This window comes from Capra hircus, chromosome 6, assembly GCF_001704415.2.
Source record: "Capra hircus breed San Clemente chromosome 6, ASM170441v1, whole genome shotgun sequence".
In the NCBI taxonomy this organism is placed as follows: Eukaryota; Metazoa; Chordata; class Mammalia; order Artiodactyla; family Bovidae; genus Capra; species Capra hircus.
Genome location: NC_030813.1, coordinates 105994641 through 106012828, shown reverse-complemented (window position 1 = coordinate 106012828; position 18188 = coordinate 105994641). Strand labels below are relative to the sequence as shown.

Sequence of the window (18188 nt, the reverse complement as noted above, 5' to 3'; positions counted from 1 at the left end):
ATATTTCCATAATGTTTATAGTTTGTAGGATATTTTCAGAGGCATCAGCTTATTTCACACTTAATACCGGAAAGGGATGACATGGACATCCCCATTTATAAAGGAGGAGAGGCCAAGTGCTCCTACAAGGTCATGCACTGGTTAACAACAGCACTGGAAGTCAGTTTTCAGTCCAGGACTCTTCCAGTAACTGACGTCCACTGTTTGTGTTACATTGATGAAGTCCTCTTCCTCACTGGACAAAACTACTTACAAAGAAGCCATGAACTAGACACTCCACACTCATCCAGAGAGAATGGCCAGAGTACCTAATGGCCAACCCCCCTTTCTCTGTGTCCTTTGTTGACCTAGAAGCACAGGATGAGGGTTGCTGTGGGGTAAGACATAGGGTATCTGGGGAACTGGAGTTTAGTCCCAGTTTTTTAGTAACTTTCTTGAAGTCAGTGGTCCAAGATCACACAGCTCAAGTCCAAATCCCATCCTTTGTTGTGCATGGTCCTTGACAATCAAAACCCAGTAGACCTTCCCAGGTTCTCTTCCACATGCTACCAACATCCAAGCTGCTGGCCTCTGTGATCCCATCAAGCTGTGCAAAGTCTCTGTGTCACACTATATATTCTTACACCTTCACACCCTTGCACATGGCACCCCACTTACCCAGAACAACTTCTGTAAATCAAGAAGATGCTGACTTAATCTGCAAAATCCAGATCAAGTATGATCTCCTTTATGAAGATCCCCTGGGCTGTCCAAGACAGAGTCAGAATTCACTCCGTTTTATCTGCACCTGTTTTTACAAAGCACTTTGCTAACAACAATCATAGGGGGAGTTAGAATAGAATCTACCTTATATTGAGTTTTAGGCATGCCTGGAGCGAAGGCACAATATTTGAATAAAGTTAGTTTTCAGTAAATGGCTATTGGATAGATGAATGAATGGATGGGTGGATGGACAGATGGACATATGGGTGGCAGAATGATCTAGGGGTACCTAAAGCTCAGTGGGCAATATGGTTGAATTGCTAGGAAATGGAATGCTTGAGTCCTGTAGATTTGGGCTCTTACAGAGCAGATGGGTGACCTTGGGCGCATAATTTAATCTCCAAGGATCTCATTCTCTTTAAAAGTAAAATCCACTCTCTACCCCACTGCACTAGCTGGGAGCCCTAGGAGGCTGATGGATAGAAGTCATACCAATGGCTCCTCACATTTGGCTTCCTGTTGAGTTTGGTCAGTGGAAGAGATTCAGGGCAGGAGACCCATGAGATGTAGATTTTTATTCCACCCACCACAGCTCAGTCCCTGCGAGTCCCTCACCGGAAAGTCACAGTTCTTTTCCCATCAGCCCTGCTTCTGGATCCCCATGGTCACTGGCTCCCTCGACCCCTCCTGGCCATGCCCAGTCACAGCCCCTCAGGTCCTTCACGGTCCTTTGGGATCCCCTACAATCTGCCCAGACCTTTTAAACCGTCTCTTTATTAAACTGTTCTCAAATTACCCAATTTGAGGGTGCCATCTGTTTCTTGCTGGAACCCCAACTGATCCCATGGGTAATATCCTTTATACCTCCCAGAGTCTCTGTGCAGCTAAATGGGGATCATGGATGTAAAGTCGTTGTTGAATACTTTCAGGGTCTCTGCTGCTGATTTATATGGTAAGTGGGACTAATGATCTCTCCAACCCAAGCAAATACAAGCCACAAATAAACTGTGGTGTCCTACGTGAAGCAGTGTATAAATGTAGCTCCCAATAAATATTTCATGGCGAAGTCACACTCTGAAAGAAAAAGCATCCTTTCTGCACGCACATGGGCCCCCAGAGCAGAGCTCGGGCTAATGCGCCCTGGGCGCCCAGGGGAAGCAGGCAATGGCTCGTCAGGCAAAACCAGGCTTGCTCGGGATAGGATAGCCCAGCTCCCCGGGGGGCAAATTGGATGAATACTGACAGTAAGAGGACAGCATGTCAGGGAAGACGTCCTCTCCCCCATCCCCTCCTGAAATAAACCAATTATCAACCTGGATTGATTCTCTCTCTGTCGTTTCCTCTAAGCTGCCACCTGTATCCCGTTTTAACAGGAAGCGACAGGAGCCTGTTCACCAGAATTAAAACATGATGGGGAAGGCCCAGTAATGAGCTTGCTTTTGTTTCCACAGGCTGAGTTGAAGATCCCTCTCATTTGCCGGGTGCCAAGAAAGATGAACAGACCGTAAGTACCGCGAGCGCGCATCTAGCGTTTCCTCCGCGGGGACACGAGTAGGGTGCTGGGGAGAGCTACCGGAAGGATGCAGTGTGCCCACGTGGAAAGGCCGGGCTTGAGGATGTGTGGGTGCTCAGCGATTTCTGCAGGAGGTTCCTTGTTCTTCCCTAGTGCAGTTGGGGATGTGGGGTTAGGCAGAGACTAGATACCCAGCATCAGAATGCCAGGAGGGCATCCAGAAATACCACCCATCCACCTCCCACCAGGGTGTGAAATGAGAATTAACAGAACCGCAGTATGCACACTTATTCCCACAGCAGAGAGCCTGGAATTCAACTTTCTGTCTGTGGAACACCCAGAGCGGATGCTGCGGCTGGTTTAGGATACTGTCTCAATGTGTATCTGCATCAGCAAAAAGTCATCCCATTTTGGAGGTAGTAAAAAAGATAGCAGGCCTTCAAAGTGTAAGAAATATTTATGATGAAAAACAAAAGTCCTTTAAATTGGGGTATTGGGTGCCCTGATTTTAAAATCAACCTGCTTGTTTATTTACGGGCTTTATTTTGCCTTTGGAGAGGCAGCACTGTTTTTCTCCTCTGTGTGAAAAGAGCAGTCATGTGAGAAAACACAAGGATTACAGGGTCAGGGAGACCTAGTATCAACCCGTTGCTTTGCCCTGTCGTTTTATAGCTATACAATATTCAGAAAGTTTTACCTGTTAATAACTCCCTGGATATATTAACCCTTCCCCTGGGAAGAAGGATCTGTCCTGGAGAGGAAGACTGCCCAGGGGTAGCCCGTAACCAGATGATGCCTGGGTATCACAGGTGGGCACTGGACACGTGGTTGACACCAGGGTGACACAGAAGCACAGCCGAACAAGAGACTTAGACCCCTCTTGGGTGGCAAAGTAGGGTTACTTTGACAGTCTCAGCAATATTTGCTATGGACATCTATCTGGCTTGGAGGTCATGAGTCCCTCCCCTTTAGTCCTTGCTTCTGTTTCTCTCTGCAATTCTGCTCTGTGCCAATAATCTCCTTCCTAAATAGGAGAGGTGTCTCCCTTTCATGACTTGAGATGGCTTTGTTTTTAGCCAGATCTTGGTCCCTCAGCAGTTGCTCTCATCAACCTTCCCAAAGGGTAGTTTTTTTGAGTTCAGCTGTAGAGTCATATTGGATGTGAAGCTGCCCATACACAGGCCAGAAAACAGATCAAATCATCATAACATCATAATCATGAGTTTTCTCATCTGAGGATGTTGAATCTGAATCTGTGCTTTCACAAGATCCCCAGTTGATTTATATAACCTTGTTAAAGTCTGAGCAGCATCTGACTGTAGAGGAATGGTTCACAGAGCTGTCTCTATCGCAGTACCCTGCAGAAGTATCTCGAATATTTGTCAACTCGGGGAAGGCAGTTATGTATCAAAGGTTACATGAGTGTAAAATGGAAATTTTCTTCTCTCCCTCCACACACACACACACACACACACACACATATACACACTGTATATACACACAAGATTTTGGTCTGCTGCGCCTTGGCGGGAGCACGCCTTCCTCTGTGAAAATCATTAACCCAGTTAGTTCAAGGCAGTAGATTTTAAATCTGACTGACCATTAAAATCATCAAGGAAGCTCCAAACAAAATTTCAGCAACTTTCCCCAGACCAAAGAAATCAGAATACCTGAACAGTGGGCCGTTCCATTAATGCATAACTGAGTCTAACCTGCAGCTAAGCTTGCAAAATTTTGGTCTAAGATATCTTACGATTCCATAATCTAGAATTCTGATTTTCTAATGTGAAATTCTAAATGGCCTTTGTAACTACAGCTATTTACTCTGAGCCACTGGGCATTTTTACAAAGAATGAATAAACATAAATGAAAGGATGATATAGAAATAGATTATATATTTATGCACATCCACACACATGTGGGTACATGCACAGTGCAAATATATGCACACGCTTTCCCCTTCAAATATATCAGCTGGGTCAAAGGCATTTACTGTACTTGATTTTTATTGCTTGTTTCACTTAACATAATCTCTTCAAGCATCATCCATCTAATGTCAATTTCTCTCCCTTTTTTTTTAATTCCTTCGGTGAGTTTATTTATTTTTTTGGCTCATTTGTTTTTGATAAGTACAGAACAAAACACAATTATTGGAGGACAACTGCTCTGCAATATTGTGCTGGCCTCTGCCACACATCAACACGAATCAGCCACAGGTATACCTATGTCCCATCCCTCCTGAACTGTTCTCCCATCTTCCCCACCATCCCACCCCCCCAGGGTGTCACAGGACACTGGGCTGAGCTCCTTGTAGAAGGTAGAACGGCCATTGCCAGTGACTGGGGCAGGGCAAATAAGTAGCTGTTTAAAGTATATAGAGTTTGCTTTGGCAAAATGTTGTGAAGTTTGGTTGCACAATAGCATGAATATACTTACCGACTGGACAGTATACAAATGGTTGAGATAGTAAATTTAAGCTTTATATTGCTTTTCTGCTATTTAACATGAGGCTCCTTTGGGATGGACGTGTACAGTCTGCTGTATTTAAAATGGGCAATCTACTGTGTGGCACAGGGAACTCCCCTCGGTGTTGTGTGGCAGCCTGGATGGGTAGTTTGTGGGAGAGTGGTTACATGTATGTCTATGGCTGAGTCACTTCATCGTTCACCTGAAACTATCACAACATTGTTAATCAGCTGTACTCCAATATAAAATTAAAAGTTTAAAGGAAAAAAAAAAAAAACATTTACTGAATAGTATATCCTATGCCGGGCACTGAGCCAGGCCCCTCCCTTATGAAGATGAATAAGGTCTAGCCCCTGCCCTCAAGAGCATTAGTCGTACATTAAGCAAAGCATTTTAGTGTTAGGTAAAAGTGGTGGGAACGCTCCACAAATGCTACAGAGTCCAGCTGTCCTGATTCAAAATTGCTTCTGAAATTAGCAAGCTATTCTACACTTACTGTCTCTGCAACCAGACTCCTTAGTAATCAATCAAGCTACATAAAGCCTCATTCCTTGGAACAAACTGGTGGAGTTAGGGCAGACTGATCACATTGGCCCACTGCTCATGACACCCTTGGGGCTGGATATGGGAGTCCCCGATTTGGTTTCCAGTATCTCTCCATCATTCTGGACAGAACAGATAAGAATTGTGGTGCTGCGGTTCTGGATATTCTGGAAAAGACCATTAGAGCGATCACTTCTAGGCCTTTCCAGTAAGAAAATGCCCTCCCTGGCCCAGCTCCTTTGGGAACTCAAACACTCAGATCAGGGACTAATGAGGGAATAATCAGCCCCAATGTGCCCCCTTTGAAATGTGCTGAGAGGGTGTAACAGTAAGCTCACTTTGTTTACCCTTAAAATGATTCTTAGTTCCATGGAAATTTCAGAAAATATACAAATATACCAAGAAGAAAACAAAAATCACCAATTATCCTAGGACCCAGAAATAACCGTGTTTTGTTACCAATCTTTCTCATTGTTCTATGTCTTGTGAAATATTTGGAAATTTCAGGAAGTTTATTTTTAAAACTTGTATTGTTTTCAGTTATTCGTTCAATAATACTATTTTATGTTATAATCATTGTCCCACGTTAGTAAGTTCTCTTCAAAAGCAGAGTGTTTTAAAGGCTTGTGTTGAAATAAGATCAACAATCCCATAGCCATAATTCCAAAGTCAAGAGGCTTCCAAATACTGAAAATTTTTGGTAACTAGAGTGAGAACAAAATTTGATCCTCGATGAAGTGAAGTTATGGACATTCTTCATTTATCCCACTTAGTGTGAAAACCCACACACTTCGTGTTTAATGACTACCTGTTGCTCCAGAACTTACTGTAAATATTACATAGTATTCAATACAGGCACAATGTTACTTTTCTAAATTTCAAAATATCTGGAATCGCTAGCCCTAAGGAATTTAGAAAGCAAATGGTGGATCTGTATTTTATCTGGTGGTTTGTTTTATCTTGACCTTGGCTTTGGACATATCACTGGTTACCTATAAAGTTTTATGAGGCAGTTTTATTGCTGAGATCTAACTTAATACTTTATACTCTAGGAGTAATAGACTGTTTCACTATGATCCCCAGCATGCGACATTGGGTGTCTTATCACAGGTAATACAATTATTCTGTGATAGTCTAGTATTACATAAGAACACAGGCTCAATCAAATCAGCTAACGAAACTTACTACATTTTTTTTTTCTTGCTTTGGGGAACTTGTCTCTCATGTCCATTTTGGAATGAGTTTTGATGGCTAAAAAAAGTTTGTCTCTAAAATAGAGAGTCTTAATGGTATGGAACTCAAGTTTCCACATATGGTTGTAACCCCATTAGTAATAGCTCTAAGAGATAGAATTAAGACTCTCCTTTTTTCTTCGGCATGCACACATAATCTTTATTAGAACCTGTGAAAAGTGAAAGTGTTAGTCACTCAGTTGTGTCCAGCTCTTTGTGATCCCACGGACTATGGCATGTCAGGCTCCTCTGTCCATGGGATTTTCCAGGCAAGAATACCGGAGTGGGTAGCCTTTCTCTTCTCCAGGGAATCTTCCCGGCCCGGAGATCAAACTCAGGTCTCCTGCATTGCAGGCAGATTTTTTACCACCTGAGCCACCAAGCAAGCCCCCATTAGGAACTGTATACTGTGTTTAAAACCAACCACCAAGCCTATTTCAGCTTTTAGTTAATTCAAGATCACTTTACCTCCAAAACTTTTCTACCTATTTCTGTTCTGTACCATTGTTGTTGTTCAGTCACTAAGTCATGTCCAACTCTGCAACCCCATGGACTGCAGCATGCCAGGCTTCCCTGTCCTTCACTGTCTCCCGGAGTTTGCCCAAACTCAAGTCCATTGAGTCGGTGATGCCATCCAACCATCTCATCCTCTGCCGTTCCCTTCTCCTCCTGCCTTCAATCTTTCCCAGCATCAGGGCCTTTTTCAATGAGTGGGCTCTATGCATCAGGTGGCCAAAGTATTGGAGCTTCAGTTCCAGCATCAGTCCTTCCAATGAGTGTTCAGGGTTGCTGTTCTGGAAATACATTTTAGATGAGTGGACTCTATACACAAATAGAACAGGAATGACTGGTTAGATTGTTCCCACTTGAAAGCTTCTTCCTTTCTGTACAGTGTTCAGTGGTTTTTAGTATATTCACAGAATTGTACAACCATCATCCTAAATCAATTTTAGTGTTTTCATATTCTTTATACATTATAGATACAAGTCCTTTATCAGATACCTGAACATTTTCATCAACTCCAAAAGAAATCCAATTAGAAACTCTTCTTGAATAGTCTTAGGATAAAAGGCTCACTACCTTCTGATACAGTGAGTTTAAAAATTGTAAGAAAGGGTTTCTTTGTACTGACATCAGCAAAGCCAGCTTCAGGTCAACGCCAATCATTAATCATTAAGCAAAATAATGATTCTTTCCCACAGTAATTTACTCACTGGAATTCAGCATCTAGTTATGAAAATATGTGCTTAGTCATTCAGTCGTATCCAACTCTTTGTGACCTCATGAACTGCAGCCCATCAGGTCCTCTGTCTATTGGATTCTCCAGGCAAGAATACTGGAGTGGGTTGCCAAGCCCTCCTCCAGGGAATCTTCCCAACCCAGGGATCGAACCCAGGTCTCCCGCATCACAGGCAGATTCTTTACCAACTGAGCCACCAGGGAAGCCCAGTTATGAAAATGAAAGGGTAGAAAGAAAAATTCCTACAGGCCAGTAGGGCACCCTACTAGTCAATGTGCAGGCGGATCTCTGCCATGCTGACTGTCCAGCACTAACACATGCTTCCCATGTCGCCACATAAGATCTGCCACCTTGGATAACCACCCAGTTCGGAGTCAGTTGAAGCCACATCTCTCTGACTCCAAAGTCCATGATCTTTGTGCCAAATTGAGCTGCTACACAATGATTAGGAAAATAATCCTGTGTAATCTCACCAAGGACACATTCCCAACCTGAATGACTGCTTTCCTTGTATGGGCATATTTTCTCTTTCAGAATTCTCCTGATGAAATTCTCTGCGTCACTGGGTGGCAATGGCTATCAGCTTCTCTCGAAAGGGTCCAGTTCAAAGTTTAGTACACAGGAAGTCCCAATAAATATTTCTCTCTATATGTATTGGATGTGGCATAATCAGTTTTACGATGAAATGATAAAATCTTGTGTGGACCCCAGGTCATTATTTCCCTTCCCGATACATGTGAACACCACTGCCTTTGACCTCAGGGAGCAACTGAGTTTTGATTTGCAGGAATTAATAAGTGTAAATCCCACTGAACCTTGGGGAAATGAGAAGCAGCTATTTGGGCATCCTGAGATCAGAGCCTTGCATCCAGCAGGAGAATCAATGTGGCTGGCTTCCCAGTTACTCAGTAGTAATTACGAACCAACTCTCGGGGCAACCAGGCTCGCCCACTGGTGCTATCAAAGTCATGGAGCTAGGATTCAGCTTCGTGGTTGGCTGGCAATTAAAAAGCTACAAGCTGTGAGAGAATATAGCTGAGATACAGGGCGAGAGCTTGACCGAGGCTGCAGACAAGGCCAAAGACACTATTGCAAGAGTAGCAGATGTGGTTAGTCCTGAGACGTATGAACATGGGTGGTGATGGGGCAACAGGGGGTGTGAAGATAGACTTTCTTCTCTCTTAATGGCTGAACTGCCAGCTGGGGATGGAACTAGCTGACTGAACTCACCTACCACCACTTGGGAAGCTTCCAGATGAACAAACTTAGTCTCCTGCTAACTAGCCATAAGGCTGGACTTTTCTTTGTATGGGTGGCCTTTAAAAACATCACAAAAAGTAAAGAAGGTTGTGACTTATTTTCATCTTTGAGTTTATTGTTCTCATTCAAGTAATATATATTCACTGCTAAATACAAAATATATTTACATAAAGAAAAATACCACTAATCAAACCTCTGAAAAGGAGTCAACATTACTGGATTTTTATTTTATGGCTTTTTCATACAACTATGCATCCTATTTTATTTTTTTAATTTGAATGTAGTATAAATATTTTCAAATGTTACTAAAGTCATTTTCATAGCCATAGAACCTTCCATCATTTAAGCAGCTCATATTTCATATTCTTCCACTGCTAAAAAATAACACAACCCACAGACAAATTTGACAAACTCTATTCATCTAACCATGTCCAAATGTTAAAATGCTCTGTTTCGTTACCTGCAATGAGCAAATCCAGCACACCCAGGGAAACTTACAAGTCTGGCCAGTGTCCGGAGAAACCGACCCCCAATGATAGGTTATAATGATCACATAGTATTTTATTATATAAAGGTGCAGAGAAATCAGAAGGATTTTATTATATAAAGGTGCAGAGAAATCAGAAATAAGAACGAGCATTTATGGTTGGATACTCCATAAAGATCAAGTTGCCAGTTGCTTGCGTATTCTCCTTCACACACACCTGACATCTAAAAGGGGTTTTGAGACAGTTAAGCAACAATGTACGCAATAGGTGTAGCACCCTGTCTGGCACACCAGAAGCCAATAGTAGCAGATGGTACTTTCTAAACAAGGCAGCAGTAACATCGCCCACCACACTTGCTCTAGTGCGTGACCTGACCACTCCCTATTCAGAAGTCAATCAATTCCTCCACTTCCCTTAGCTTGTGAGGACCTGTGGCAGTGTTGACCAGTGGTATATGGCAGAGGGGACACTACCCAGTCTGGGCAGAGGCTTTAACACCAGGCAACTCTGCTTTCTCCCTTTGGAAGACCACGTCCACCTGTCACATGCTATGACCGTCAGGCTGTGAGGAGCTCCAATCTGTGAAGTCCTGGGGAGAGAGATCCCATGGAGAGGCAAGGGGCTGAGGGTCACTGGGCACCAGGCTTAAGATCAGGAAGCCTTCTGGGGCATTCAGCTCAGTCCAGTTTTGAGAACACAACTGCACGATAGAACCTGAGAGGAAGCCATCCAGCTAAAAGCCAAGAGAGAACAAAGTAAACTGTTTCTAAGGCGCTGCTTTGGAGGAGGGTCTGAGGTAGCAAGAGGTGACTAGGACAGATATTGTCCTTTTTATTTACATATTTCTATTTGCTTGGCTACTTGGGTTTTTCTTTGCTGTGCACAGGCTTTCTCTAGTTGTGGCAAGCAGGGGTGCCGTTCATTGTGGTGCTTGAGCCCTAGAGCAGGGGCTCAGAGGTTGCGGCACACGGGCTTCATTGCCCTGTGGCACATGGGATCTTTCTGAACCAGGCATCGAACCCACACACCTTGCATTAGCAAACAGATTCTTAACCACTGGACCACCAAGAAAGTCCTTTGTCTGATATTTTTATCATCATTGCAGTTATTACCACAAGCTAGACTCTTTGCTGTTGGATATTCAGGATTCAACTTAGATATCTGTAGGACTTGGAAAAACATCCATTCCAGAGGAGAATGACATAAACAAACAGCTCCTTGCGGGCAAGCAGAGGGCCAGTTAAGGAGTTCTTTGTTCCATGTATGTGCGAATTGCCAAGGGCACACAGAAGAGGTTCCGGTTATTCTGTGAGAGAGCATACCTTGGGAAAGGGTATGGTGGTTTTAGAAAAGACCCTCAGAGGAGGTGATAGTTGAGCTGAGCTAGGGGAATGATGGGAATTTACCAAGTAGCAAATGGAGGAAGAGTAGGGATAGACTTAAGAAATCACTGCAGCTGGAAAAGCTCAATTAGGATTTAATATAAAGGGTAGTGTTACATTGACTGATAACTTGAATTTTGTTGCTTCAGAACTGAATCTAAGTAATTGAAGAGAGAATTTCTTGGCAATTTATGATGGCTGGTGGAATTCTAGTTCCCATATCTCTTTAACGATGGGAAAAGAAGGCCCTTCAATCCATAACCAGAAGGAGGATAAAGGCCTGAATCTCGGTTACAATGCTTAAAATCTCATGTTGGAGGGATGGATGTTTGCTGCCCTGCCATGGTCTTTGTAAATAGGCTGCAATTAGAGCATTTATCCTACCATTTGGTGCCATTTTGTTTGTTTAAACAAAAATACTTTGAATAATGAAAATTCTACCCAGGTCAGTTTCTGTAGACTTTTCTAAGGATTCTGTCAGCGAAGATACAAGAAACTTCTTGAGGAGCAATCTTGAAGATTTTTTTCTGTCATTTCGCAAGGATTCATTCTCTTCCTTTATTATCTGCAATGGCTTTAAATATTGAATAGGAACAAAAGAATGGCCATAAAGTATGCATGAGGTATAAAGAACAATAAAACAGTCGATATGTTTACTCGTTCTCAGTTATTTTTAATTACTATTATTTTTGCAGTTTTCATTCACTTTTCTGTGATCACAACTCCTTACCTCCAGCCCTTCACACACACAGGGGAGCAACTGTCCTGAATTTTGTGTTAATCATTCACTCACTTTTATTTTTAATTTTACAATATACGGCTATATCATTAAAAATATTTTGGTTTTGCTTGTTTTTGAACTTCAGATCAGAAAATCACACCAGAGGGTCTATTGTGCACCCAGACTGCCTGGTTTTTAATAACTGTTTCCTTTGGTTCCATTATGAGATCTTGAAAGTTAAAGCGATTGTCCCTCAGTCGTGTCCAACTCTTGAGATCTTGAGTGTTAATAAACATTACTGTGTCTGTTTTCTCAGCTACGAAATGAAAATAATAGCAGTGCTTTCTTTGTAGTGGTCTTATGACCAGTAAATGAGCTGATTGATATAATAAGACATTTATACGTAAATGGAGCATAATCTGGGTTCTGTACGTAATAGCCATCATCATTCTACAATCTGGTTTATGACTATCCCAGCTTACATTTCAGAGGTAATCCTTTGCTATTGTGGCTAATCATAATTCCTTCAGTTTCATGCCTATGTAAGATTTTTTTTAAGTGCATAAAATACTATTTATTGCTGTCTGATCAATAGACATTTGGATTGTTTTCCAGATTCCCCTTTTGTCAGTGCTGCTCAGAACACTCTTGCTTATGTCTTGGAGTTTATACTCAAGAGTATCTGTATATAACGGCTTCCCTAATGGCTCAGCAGGTGAAGAATCTGCCTGCAAGGCAGGAGACACAGAAGACACAGGTTAATTCCCTGGGTCTGCAAGGTCCCCCGGAGAAGGAAATGGCAACCCACTTCAATATTCTTGCCTGGGAAATCCTCCATGGACAGAGGAAGCTTATAGGCTACGTTTCATGGGGTGGCAAAGACTCGAACATGACTGAGCAAATAAGCACACACACATCTGTATAGAAAGGTACATTTTCAGGATGGAAATTTCTGGATCACAAGGTATGCACAGCTCTAAATTCCAACAGGTCATGCCACAGTTTCCAAAGTCAGCAGGCCAGTTTGCACTCCCACAAGAGTGTGTACGTGGCCTGTTGGTTATCCCATCTCATCAATCGTCCATGCTGACAGTTCTCTTGTTCACCGAACTGGTAGATGGTTTTAATTTGCCTTTTGTTGACCACAGATATGGTTAAACATCATTTCAGATACCTATCAGCCATTATGCTTTTCTTTTTTGCCCACAGTACTAGTTGAAATCATTTGCTCACTCCTCTGTAAGGCTTTTTGTCTTTTTCATATTGAATTATGTGAGTTATTTCTTTGTTCTGTACATTTTCCCAGTTTGTGACTTAGTTTCATACTCTTTTGATGTTTTCTTTTGCATAATTTTGAGGCAGTCAAGCATCACCAACTTTTCTTTTTTTATTCAATCTTAGTATTGTTTGAAAAAACTTTCCTTATCCTGAGATCAGTAAAGTAGTTCCCTAGATTGAATTCCAAAATCATAAAATTTGCTTTTAATCAGCCTGCAATTGATTACTTTGAGTGTAACATGAAATCCTAAAGGAAATCAACCTTGAATATACACTGAAAGTCCTGAAGCTGAAGCCGAAACTCCAATATTTCGGTCACCTGATGCAAACAGCTGACTCATTGGGAGAGACCCTGGTCCTGAGAAAGACTGAAGGCAAAAGGAGAAGGGGGCAGTAGAAGCTGAGATGGTTAGGTAGCATTATCAACCCAATGGACATATATCTGAGCAAACTCCAGGAGATAGCGAAGGACAGGGGAGCTTGAGTGCTATAGTCTGTGAGGTTGCAAAGAGTCAGACACTACTTGGTGATTGAACAACAAAGTGAAGTAGAGGAGAATTGTTGTTTTTCATACAGATAATTTACTCAGCAACATATAATAAAAAGGCCTACCTACCCCTTCTACACTGATTTGCAACATCATAACCAAATTTTCTTATACAGGTGGACCATTTTCTGGCCATTCTCTACTGTGCCATGCTTCCCCATGTCAATTACACAAGTTCTAATTACTATAACTTTGTAGTAACTCATGGTATCTAGAAATTTACAAACCCTAGTTTGCACTTTATCAATGAATTGGCTCTTGAATATGTATTCTTTCAGTTCAGTTCAGTTCAGTTACTCAGTCATGTCCGACTCTTCACGACCCCATGGACCACAGCACGCCAGGCCTCCCTGTCCATCACCAACTCCCAGAGTTCAGCCAAACTCATCTCCATCGAGTCAGTGATGCCATCCAACCATCTCATCCTCTGTCGTCCCCTTTTCCTCCTGCCTTCAATCTCCCCCTGCCTTTCCCAGCATCAGTGTCTTTTCCAATGAGTCAGCTATTCACATCAAATTACCAAAGTATTGGAGTTTAAGCTTCAACATCAGTCCTTCCAATGAACACCCAGGACTGATCTCCTTTAGGATGGACTGGTTGGATCTCCTTGCAGTTCAAGGGACTCTCAAGAGTCTTCTCCAACACCACAGTCCAAAAGCATCAGTTCTTCGGTGCTCAGCTTTCTTCACTGTCCAACTCTCACATCCATACGTGATTACTAGAAAAACCATAGCCTTGACAAGATGGACTTTTGTTGGCAATGTAATGTTTCTACTTTTTAATATGCTATATAGGTTGGTCAAAGCTTTTCTTCCCTGGAGCAAGCATCTTTTAATTTCACAGCTGCAGTCACCATCTGTAGTGAAAAAAATAAAGTCTGTCACTGTTTCCATTGTTTCCCCATCTATTTGCCTTGAAGTGATGGGACCAGATGCCATGATCTTCATTTTTTGAATGTTGAGTTTTAAGCCAACTTTTTCACTGTCCTATCACTTTCATCATGAGTCTCTTTAGTTCCTCTTCACTTTCTGCTATAAGGGTGGTGTCATCTGCATATCTGAGGTTATTGATATTTCTCCTGGAAATCTTGATGCCAGCTTGTGCTTGATTCAGCCCAACATTTTGCATGACGCACTCTGTATGCTAAATAAGCAGGGTGATTTTATACAGCCTTGAGATACTCCTTTCCCAATTTGGAACCAGTCCGTTGTTCCATGTCCAGTTCTAACTGTGGCTTCTTGACCTGCATACAGATTTCTCAGGAGGCAGGTAAGGTGGTCTGGTATCCCCATCTCTTGAAGAATTTTCCATAGTTTGTTGTGATCCACACCGTCAAAGGCTTTGGCATAGTTAATAAAGCTGAAGTAAATGTTTTGGGATTTGCTTGATCTAATAAAATAAAATTGACTTGAAATAATTTACCCAAGTTATAATTTGCATAATTTCTCAATTTGTTACTATACTTTATATTGCCTTTCCATTTCCTTGTCCTTTTTTCTTTGTTTTTTTTTTCTTTTTGGTGTTCAGTTTTTCTTTTTTCTGGTTTTATACACATGTGCATGCATGTGTGTATATTTTTCTCACTCCATTATGCCTCTACTAGTTTATTAGGTGTGAGTTATAATTCTCTTTCTGTGATCTCCTTAGACATCTTTAATATACAATTAAATTACGAACATCTAAGGGACTCCCCAGATGGCTCAGACCTAGGTTCAGTCCTTGAGTCAGGAAGATCTCCTGGAGGAGGAAATGGCTCAGCTGGACATGACTGAGCAACTAACACTTATTTTCAAGGTTATTTGACCCTCTTTTAGAACAATATATGCATTTTTCAATACTTTATTTCTAATCATCCATTCACAATTTATATGCTACTGCAGTCATGTATTTTAATTCTATATTATTTGTTAACCCCTGAAACCATTCAGTTCAGTTCTCTTGCTCAGTCCTGTCTGACTCTTTGGGACCCCATGGACTGCAGCATGCCAGCTTCCCTGTCCTTCACCAACTCCCAGAGCTTATTCAAACTCATGTCCATCGAGTCGGTGATGCTGTCCAACTATCTCAACCTCTGTCATCCCCTTCTCCTCCTGCCTTCAATCTTTCCCAGCATCAGGGATTTTTCCAATGAGTTGGTTCTTAAGACTGTAGTATTGCTTTAAACAGTCGGCGCTTTAGAATATTTATCCAAATATTTAATGTAATATTTGGTCATTTTTTTTTCTTTTTATTTCTCAAATATTCTTGTGAAGATCACTTCCTCTTGGTAGAGCACAATTTGGAATTTTCTTTCATGTCAAGGCCCCTCATAAGAATATTAAAATGTCTTTACTTTTCCCTCATTCTTAAAATGATATCTTCATTGGACAAAAATTCCAAATTGATAGTTATTTTCCCTCTGAACTATAAAGTTATTTTTCTACACTCTGCTTCCAACCACTGTTGGGACTGAAAAATTAATTATCAGTATAATTGTCATTTTTTTTTGGAGGTAATATTTCTTTTCCATCTGGATGCTTCGAGGGTCTTCTCTTTGTCTTTGTTTTTCTGCACTTTCACTATGATGAACCCAGTGAAACTTATTTATTTGTCTCATTTTGGACACACTGACTGTGTGTCCCATGGACAGAGGAGCCTGGTGGGCTACAGTCCATGGGGTTGCAAAGAGTCAGACATGACTGAGCAACTAACACTAGCACTTATGTCGGGGCAGGGTCTCCTATTAGTCCCTGAGCACAGAATATCTTAAATTCTCAATATTTCAAATTCTCAGTGTTCTATGAGGCCGTAAAAATCAAAGCCCATCCCCACCCGCCTTTTAGCAATGCCATCAAGGAGAGGGCTGTTTTTAGAGTTCCGTTTCCATCTCTGAGTTCTCACTTCTTTTAAATCTGAGCTCTCTCAGAGCAGTTCTTACTGTTGCCAGCAATCAATTGCAAAAATTTTTTTCAACTATTTTCTATGGAAGTTTTAGTCAGAGTATCTTGTTCATTATGCCACAAGAAGTAAAGTTCTTCATTTCACCCTATGGAATTCAACTTTTTAATTTATTTTGGAAATTTTTTAATTAAAAATAGAATAAAAGAATTTCCATGTTTTCAGTTTTATCAATGATTATCTTATTTTTATATAAAGTAACACATCCCTGGGATTGATGTGTTCTTTACTCAATATGATTCATCACAGCTTTGCAAATGCTCATTCAATGAACATGAATTAAGTTCTTACTACTTGCTAGACTTGTGTTATTCATATTTGTATACAGTATCTCATTCCATGTACTCATCAGAGATAGAGGATTCTAGGGCTGCCCTATATATTAAAAAGGAAAAACAGTATCAGATAGAAGTCTGTACAAAGCTATTATTGCTTGTTATGTGCCTGTATTAATAGGTCTATATGTGTTCTACCAGTTAATCCTTGTATGCATAAATGAGCAAACAAATAAACATAGCAATAAATAAATCCAAAACACATGAATGACCTTAATGCTGTGAAAGAATGGTTATGGAGTTTGGGCTCTAATACCAGCTATGACAATTCTTAAGACTGGATGGCTGTACTGCTCATGTCATTTCTCTGTCCCACAGTGCCCTAGATCAGTAGGAGATAGTAATACTCCATCTAATGTAATAAAAGGCATCCCCAATGGCTCGGTAGTAAAGAATCCACCTGCCAATGTAGGAGACCCGGGTTCGACCCCCGGGCCAGGAAGATCCCTTGGAGAAGGAAATGGCCACCCACTCCAGCATTCTTGCCTGGAAAATGCCAGGGACAGGGGAGCCTGGCAGGCTAGAGTCCATGTGGTCACAAAGAGTTGGACATGATTTAGTGACTAAACAACAACAATGTAGTAAAAAGACGGATTAAATAAATAAACTGTAAAAAACACCAATACTAGGTATCTCTTTCCTCTTAATCAAGTTATCTTTGATAACTTATCAGTTGTGTGATCTTGGACAGGTTACTAAACCTCTGTGCACCTCAATTTCTTAATCTATGAATGTAAATAATAATAATAATTAATATAATTATTTTATCATCAATATAATAATTATATTATTATTTTATTACATCGTCCTGATTACTAAATGACTTAATATATGAGTGCTTAGAACATTATCTTGAACATGGTTTAAACCTTCACAGATTTTAGCTATCCTCAGCAGTTATGGTCTCAATTTAAGAGAAACTCTAAATTGTACTAGCTTTTTCAACATAAGAAATAACACTTTTAAAAAATTTATTTCCTCTAATTGTAAAATAGGAACACATTCATATGACACACAAAGATAAATCAGAAAAGCATTTTTTTAAAAAAGTAAAAGCAGCCAAAAATGGCACTCTTGTTAAAGATTGCTATAACATTTCAGGTTCAGAAAATTCTGGAAGAATGTATACTAAAATGTTAGTAGTGGTAGGTCTCTGCATGTGGGAGCAGGGTGGTTTTTAACTTTATGTAGTAGGTACATAATGTTGATATAAGTATAACTACAGCATATTCAAGCAATATATGCACATGTTGTTGTTTAGTAGCTAAATTGTATCCGACTTTTACAGGCTCCTTTGTCCACGGGATTTCCCAGGCAAGAATACAGGAGTGGGTTGCCATCTCCTTCTCCAGGGGATCTTCCCAATCCAGGGATCAAACCCATGTCTCCAGCTTAGCAGGTGGATTCTTTACCACCGAGCCACCTGGAAACCTATATACATATGTAGACATATCTAATTGTCTCTTTATAATTCAGTCACTGAAATAGGGCCAGTTGAAAATCCCATGGACGGAGAAGCCTGGTAGGCTGCAGTCCATGAGGTC

General features: G+C 41.1%; 1 protein-coding gene across 1 annotated transcript in view; it reads left to right on the top strand.

The window, feature by feature from the left end:
- The window catches only part of CLNK (cytokine dependent hematopoietic cell linker), a 204081-nt gene that overhangs the window by 13715 nt on the left and 172178 nt on the right, over positions 1 to 18188 (top strand). The window contains exon 2 of the mRNA XM_018049927.1: positions 2154 to 2206. Coding sequence (XP_017905416.1) covers positions 2154 to 2206 — 53 coding nt within the window. The remainder of the gene's footprint in view (positions 1 to 2153; positions 2207 to 18188) is intronic.